General features: G+C 29.3%; 1 protein-coding gene across 1 annotated transcript; it reads right to left on the reverse strand.

Annotated features, from left to right (window-relative positions):
* Nucleotides 1-487: 487 nt before the first annotated feature.
* On the reverse strand, nucleotides 488-6,426 carry LOC123294855 (phospholipase A2 inhibitor beta-like). Its single transcript, XM_044876033.1, has 3 exons — nucleotides 6,315-6,426; nucleotides 558-1,705; nucleotides 488-496 (listed from the first exon to the last, which is right to left on the reverse strand). The coding sequence occupies exons 1-3, from the start codon at nucleotides 6,424-6,426 to the stop codon at nucleotides 488-490; spliced, it is 1,269 nt and encodes a 422-aa protein (XP_044731968.1).
* Nucleotides 6,427-8,110: the final 1,684 nt, after the last annotated feature.

Genomic DNA, 8,110 nt, shown 5'->3' on the forward strand with positions numbered 1-8,110 from the left:
TTAAATAAAATTGATCTACAGACTCTTTAAAAACGTTAAGTAGTACGATTTGCCACTATTGTCTTCTAATAAATAACTAAGAGAAAAATTGACTTTTTGTATTTTTTTAATCCAAGCTGAACTTTCTCTAACTTAAGCCCCATTCTAACGGCATTTTCTGTAACTGTTGTAATTGATTATAACCTTAACTTAAATTTTTCAGAAAGTATTTGGAGAAATCTTTTCTGAGAACTTAGGAAAACATATTTTCAATGTAACATTTTTAGTACTTACAAGTAAATCTAACTCAAGTTAATTTCTTTCTGTTTATTGCTATTAAAGGTAACATAATTTACCGGTAACATATATATGAAACAAATTATTTTATCTTATTTTTATTCGAAACTAAAATAATGTTTCTTTCATTGTCATGGTTTAAAATATTGGTCATTTTAAAATCTACTAAATATACGAGTATCATTCACATATATTGTTCGTTTCCAACAAATTATTCGATCTTTGAATACAATAAAAATTATTAAACTTACAATAATTAATACAAGTAATATTAAACTAACGACTAAGAATACATTTTTAGTTTGTGCATTTTTTTGAGTTGATGCTGTTTTCGAAACTGTTTCGTTAACAAGTTTTTTGAAATTATTATGATCGGTTGTATTTTCTTCACTACACGAAGTTCCATGAATAGCATTTGTGGAAAGAACCACATTTTTTGAAATAATATTAATTTCAAGACTTTGGCAATCATTTATGAATTTTGTTAAGCCATCACAGCTCCATGGAATTTCGTCAGCTCCAAGATATAATAATTTTGGAAAAATATTTTTTAAGCTTGTTACATTTAAGTCAGTTAATTTTGTATTGCCATCCAATAAAAGTGTATTAATATACCGAAGTTGCCGAAATACATTTTTGTTGGTTAACTCAGTCGATGATAAGAGATTCGAGGATAAGTTTAAGAATTTTAGAAGAGGTAGAGATGAAAAAATTTTAATTTCAAATGTATGTAATTGATTAAAACCTAAACTTAAGTTTTTGAGATGTATAATTCCTTTAAAACAATCTGGTGGGATGTATGAAATCTTATTCCCCGATAAATCTAAGTCTAATAATATTGGAAAGTTCTTAAACATACCAGAATGTAATTTTAATTGATTATTTGCCAATTTCAAAACAGTAATACTTTTTAAGGTTGTTAAATTGTCAATTGTTTTGAATTTGTTGTTACTTAAATTAATAAAATCAATCTGATTGGTTGATGCAAATGCTTTGTTATTTAATTCAGCTAAGTTATTATAACTTAAATCCAATTTTTGTAAGTATCGTAATGCAGAAAATGCGTTATTTTTAATAATAGAAATAACATTATGACTTAAGTCTAAGATAACTAAACAAACACCACTTTGAGCAAATGGATCATGTTGTACTTCCGAAATTTGATTGTTATGTAAGTCGATTTTTCGAATGAGTTCCCATTGTACTTGTGTGTTTAATGCACCCGATTGAAGGATGAATGGTAAATTCCAATTTATTCTAATTCGACATGATTTTCCTTGAGACAATGATATAAATTCACTTAGAGATGGATACACTGATGGCGGTTCTGTATCATTAAAATCTTCATTTTGACAATCTTTGTATGAAGACACTGTATGTAAGCCAAGTAATAAACCAAACAAGCATGTCCATATCATTGTTAAAATTTCTGAAAATAATAATAATTATTTAATTTTCTTATTAAAAATTGTTATTTTTTTATGCTTTATACCTTTTAGGAATAAGAATAGAGATTTCGAGTTCAAAATTCTTTAGCACGTCCTTAAAATCTTTTGTGCTATATATTAACGATTCAATATAATTCTTTAGAATCTGAATATGCATGCATTAGTTAGAAGAACTTCCCTGACAAGAAAATGCCCGTTTAATGAATAGAATTCAATTGAAATAAATTTCCAATTCATTCCGATTCATTCTCAAACCGATTAAAATTTTGAATCAAAATTTAATAAAAAATTATTGAATTCCAATTCAATCCAATAGAACCAGAAATTTCCAATTGATTCCAATTCATGAATGGGATCGAATTGGAAATTTTATATTGGATCAGAATGAATTGGAAATTTGAATCGAACTTTTTTGTCAGGGTTGAGAATTCGATATCATTACAAAAATGTATTTTTCGAAAGATTTAACAAAATAGTGAAAAAATTGATGTATAAATATTCGAACTGGAAACTGAATAATCTCAAACGAAAATCTATCATCACTAGATTTTTGTCTCCTTTTTCTAGCAAATACGGCAAGTCAGAATTCAGCAGAAAAGATATTCATCAATTTTCCTTTATATATATTATATCTGGGATTTTTTTTCTCCTCAACCAACTTCATAATAGACTGGAATTAACGTTTTTTTTTATACCTTATAAATATTGACCCTGCATTAAAGTACGTATAGCAGACCGCTATAACTTCTGCGCTTAATGTTCAAAAAACGTTTCAAACAAATTTTGTAGAAAATTTTATCCTCTACAACTTTTATAGTAAATGAAAATACGATTGAAGAAAAAAAAAAACGAAATATTCCCAAAAAACTCCCTTGAATATCTAAGGGTACGTGCACGTGCCATGTGTGGCTTTTGAAGCGAAATTTGTTCTATCAAAATAAAGGCTTGTACAAAAATTCAACTTATTTCCTTAGATTCCGAGGTGAATTCCTAAGATGATTGAACTAATTACCTATAAAGTTTTTAGATTAGCGAATGACTAAAGCCCATTACGATTAATTTTAACTTGATAAAAAAAGAGTGTTATCGTACCTTAATTAATGAAAATTAATTTCAAAATTTCTTCAATTTTTGTCTCAAATCATTTGTTTAATTTTAACTGGCACTGACAGCAAAAGCAAAACAATTATTGTGAATAAAAATAACAAAATAAATTATTTAAATTTTTTCCTTGTAATTTTAATGTCATGTCACAAATACTGTTGATAAAATATTATTAATCAATGTGTTTGGGTTTTACTGCGGTTGAGGAAATAAAACAAAGCAAGCATCAATTTTCTTATTCATTCCCTCTCGGAACACCATTTTGTTTCTCCTCAATTTGACTGCTAATCTAATGGAATCATGGATAGACATTTAAGAAAACATTCAAACTTTTAGAGTAATACAGCTGTGAGGGTACATAAATTTTGGATAAAATATTTTACATATTTGAATAATTACAATTTTTTAATGATTTTGTTCAACGTTTGAAAGCGGGAAATTTAAATAAACTGTCCGAAACATCGGACAAGACTTTATTATATTATAAAATTGATATATTATTCTTGTAATATTTTGATTGAAAGCAGCCAATTGTAAGAATTATTTAAAAACAAGGAAAAGCTTTAGTTTCTTAACTTTACTAATTTGGCTTAATTAATTTTTTTTTCTACAGCTCCACGGCTCTAGGGGAAGCGGTCCCAGAGGGTAGTTATATCAAACCTAGGACCTTGTTGATAGAAACCCTGATACGAAGTTCCACTCAGCCTCTCCCTAGAAAATTCCATTTTCCAGTATTTTGAAATGTTTTCCCCAGGGTGTAGCCTTCTCGAATTTTCCCGAATATGTGGCTTATACCAATCCTAGGAACACCTTATGGTTTAGCCTCGTGCCAAGTTTAATTGAAATCGTTGGAGCCATTTTTGAGAAAAGCCCAAAAAAAGGTTTTCCCAAGGGTGTGGGCCTTGTCGAATTTTGATGGATATGTAGCCTATATCAATCCTAAAACACCTCAAGGTCTAGCCTGGTGTCAAGTTTAATCGAAATCGTTAGAGTCATTTTTGAGAAAACCCCAAAACAAAAAGGTTTTCCCTAGAGCGTGAGCCTTCTCGAATTTTCCCGGATTTGTGGCTTATACCAATCCTAGGAACACCTTAAGGTCTAGCCTTGTGCCCAGTTTAATCGAAATCGTTACAGCAGTTTTTGTGAAAGCCCCAAAAATCCTGCTTTGGCCTAGAGGAAAGTACCCTTAAAAAAAGGCCTAAGAAGTAATAGAACACTTTTCCCTTGAATTAAAGTATCAAAATAAATAGGAAGCAAAATTATTGGAGTCGAATTGTGTTGAAGAAAATTCCGACCATTTTTAAGGCCTAAATACCTGCTGAATATATTTTTCAAACTTATCTTGAGTTTCTGAATAAACTATACATCTTAGAAAATTAGTTGCATCATATTCGTCTCTCCCCTTTTCCTTTTCGAAACCGTATAGATCAACAAGGTACAACAGCGAAAAAACTCTTGTCATATGATACAAACAAATTCAATATCCTGAATGATTTTCACATGGAACCTTTTTTTATTGTAGTAACACATAAAATATTATTATATAATGTAGAAAAATATCTACCTTCGATATTCCTTGTTCTGCTTTTGAATTTTAAATGATGTTACTTTATCCATTCAGAAAAAAAAATTCACTTATACGATAAAGAAAAACGGGAAATAATATAAATGACAAACGAAACTGGACAAATACACTCGATATAGTAGAAAATCGTATTAATAAATAGGCTAAGGTCCCGTGAACTTCTATAGAGTAAGAAATTATCAATACTGTGATTACTCGTTCACATTCGAAGCTGATAAGATCGGCAATCATTCGATTTTTTCTTAAATAAATTAAAATAAATTAAAAATCTAAGAGAGCCCCCGACATAAAATCTGGACTGATCAATTCAGTTTGTTTGAAAGGTATTTTGATTGAGAGTGTTCTAAGCTATATTACTAGAAAATCTACTTGAAATTAATCGCACCTTGAAATTTATCGCCTCATTCTAGTTGTTTCCGGAACGGAACTTTGAACTCGTACTTGAAACATACCTAAGAACAGTCTTGAACAAATTACCTTTCAAACAAATAAATAATTCCTAAAAGAATCGATTATTCGCTTAGGAGTTATGATACGACAGACAGACACAGAGACACGTAAAACTTATCACACCCCTATTTTTTAGTTTGCGGTTAAAAATTTCTGGAGAGCCGGGTATCGATTTTAATACCCAACTATTAGTTTGACCTGTATGTACTTATAAATGAATTTTAAGAAATCTTCCAATGTAATTTTCGCCAACTTGCAGTCGTCCAATTGGCTTGAAAATTAGCACTCAAAGCAAAAAAAAAGACCGATGAAAATAAATAAATTAATTACTTTATCCAAGTATTTCGACCTTATCTTTAATAATATTATTTTGAAATATTAATCCTAGTCTCAACGGTCAGATGGTGAAGTGGCGGTGGTGCCCGTTCCTTATGCGAAGGGTCGTGAGGTCGAAGTCCATTCAAGCTAATATATTTTATTTATTCTACTTTGTTAAGCAAGGAGAACAAACAAGGTTTAAAAAATCTATAAAATTCAAAGCGTGGGATGCTCGATATCTGTCAAATCCACTATTTAAAAGAATGAATGTAGAAAACACTCCACGGATTGAATTTTAAAATTCAATAAAATTTGTTACCTTGCCAAATAAGTGAACCTATACCAAAACTTTAAGTTTTACTATATGTTTTCGGGGATTTTCCTGAAAACTTTTCGAAAAACGTTCTTGTGAGAAGGTTTTATCTAAAGAATTTTCAAAAGGTATTATCATGAAAAATTTAAAAGACAATTATAGTCCGAATAATTTAACATTATTGTCTACCAAATTAACTAGTAGATATCTAAAATTATGGGCAAGTAGTTTTCCATTTAATAACTTAAATATGTCACAATGAATTTGTAACCAAAAACATATTATTTCATTTCAAAATGATTTAAAACTTTAAATTACCGTTTTCTTCAAGCATAATTTTCTTACCCAATGTTTTAAGATAACTGTCTCTATAATCTTTAGATAGGAACCATTTTTTTCTTCTCTTGTATATGCTGTAACAATTGGATCACTATTTTTTCCGGCCTGAGAGGAGGTTATTATGGTTTGGACTAAACTTGTACCTCAACACTGGCCCAGTGTTGAATTATCATTCGTCCTTTTTTCTACTACCACAACTGCAACAAATTTCGACAATTCTTAATCACAAACTTGTTTCACTTAAATTTCATTGAAGCTTTGCTAGGACTGACAACTCAAGATATGATAAACTAGCCTTGGCGATCGGAAAAGAAAAGATTATCGGAGACATAATTTCGATGACATGCAGAGTCTGAAACCGTTTGGCAATATTTTATTTCTGACTATAGGTACCAAATTTGAAAAATATAAAATCTTTAAAATTTTTGAAGGTTGTTTTTGTAAATGGTTTTTTTGCAAATCGAAGTATTCGATTCCTCACTTAGTTTTTCAATTTTCGAATTTACAAATACAGTAACTATCACACCGATTTTATCAAATCCTCCAATACCTTTACAATAATCTTTAACAACTACCCTTTCATCCTCATCCATTTTTTACACTCACGAAATTAAATAGACCGCGATGTTCGATATTACATTTTAATACGCGGTACTTTTCCAAACTTATTCAGACTTTCATGCATTCAACTTAATGATTCATTTACACAACGATTCTCTGTATCTCATACCACAAGTATGAAGTCCCTACTTATATTATAAATGATAAAGTAAAATATGTAAAGTTTGTCTGTCTGATTGTTCGGCTTTTACGACTAAACGATCAAAAGATTTAGATGACAAATGAGTATGGGATGGAAAATTTTGTATTATCAGATTAAACTTGAAGTCGGTTACATAAACCACTTGAAAAATAAAAAAACAGTTAGGGGTTAACTCTCAGAGTTTAACGTTAAACACAATAATTTAAAAAAAAGTTTATACTTGCGTTTCAAGTAAATTGATTGGGAATTCGTTGAACCTTGGCCATGAACATACGCTAATTTGTTTTCAGCATAGTCCTTTCAAGGAGTTAATTGTGGTGAAAAGGGCGAAAAATGTTTCCATTTAAAAATTTTTGATTATTGAATAAAACCTGAAATTCGTAATTTTAGATGACCAGTGCGCAATTTTGGTACCACCTCAATCTTTAATATAGGCAATATCTTTACACAAATATATACTGGTTTTTCGACTCGAAAACAATAAAGACAAAGAAACACCTTTCAGAAATAATTTATTTTGATTAAAGCCTTACCCGTATGTCTTCAGTGACGATAATGATTTTCTAGGCATATTTAAAGTTTTTGAGAGAAAGAGTGTATAAATATAAATGAATACTATAAGAAGCAAGTATGGCGAGTTCTAAGTCCGAAGATCAAATACCAGGCGCACAGTTTTTTAGTGGGAGAATATTAAAAGGGCAAGGATACTGGTGTTAAATCAATTGGGGCAGGGCAGCGGCTTTTTGTTGTACTAGGAGATTTTAAAAAAGTTTCCACTTTTATATTTCGAAGGGGGAAAAACACTTTCAGAGAGAAGGAAAACGAAATATTTATATATTCTGTAGCAAATATGAAGTGCCGTTTTATGATTTTCAATTCCGTTTTCGATTGTAAGCTTTTTATAAAATCATCCTGTGTAGTTTTTTATATGCAATTATTGTTTGGTTTACTTTAATCACCTTGGAAGCTAAAGTCTTTGTTGAAAGCTAGAATTGTTTATCGAAGCGTGCGAGTAGCTGATAGTATTTAATATACGAGAAAATAAAATTAAAACTTACAATAAAATAGTAACTACAAAACAATTGTACATAATTAGAAAAGTTTTTTTACCTAATTTTTATACTATTTTAATATTATATTTTTATATTCATCATTATTACTGAAAAAAAAATTAATATTTTTGTTATAATTATACAAAATTCATTTAATTAATTAAGTTTTGCAAAAAAATTTTCTTCTTCTAATGAATTTACTGTGAAAACTGGGTTAAAATTTTACGAAAACTATTTTTATTTTTGAATATGGAAAAGTTTGTTAAATAATTTGTAATAAAAACTTGGTGAAAGATGAATTTTTAATGTAAAATTAAACTTGTTTTATTTTCATCGCCTAAAACTTAATAATTCAGAAAAAAAAACTTTTGAGAACTAAGCTTACTTTGAAAATGTTTAGATTAAGGGCCAGGATACGTTCAAGATACTTATTTTATCAAGTCACTGTGACCAATGAATTTG

Source organism: Chrysoperla carnea, chromosome 1, assembly GCF_905475395.1.
Source record: "Chrysoperla carnea chromosome 1, inChrCarn1.1, whole genome shotgun sequence".
Classification (NCBI taxonomy): domain Eukaryota; kingdom Metazoa; phylum Arthropoda; class Insecta; order Neuroptera; family Chrysopidae; genus Chrysoperla; species Chrysoperla carnea.

Bases quoted from the DNA above. Each gene is read 5' to 3' on its own strand.
- LOC123294855 (XM_044876033.1), bottom strand. From the start codon at position 6,426: ATGGATGAGGATGAAAGGGTAGTTGTTAAAGATTATTGTAAAGGTATT. The intron at 1,706-6,314 runs GTGAGGAATCGA...TATTATTTTCAG, and splicing joins TTCGAAAATTGAAAAACTAA to AAATTTTAACAATGATATGG.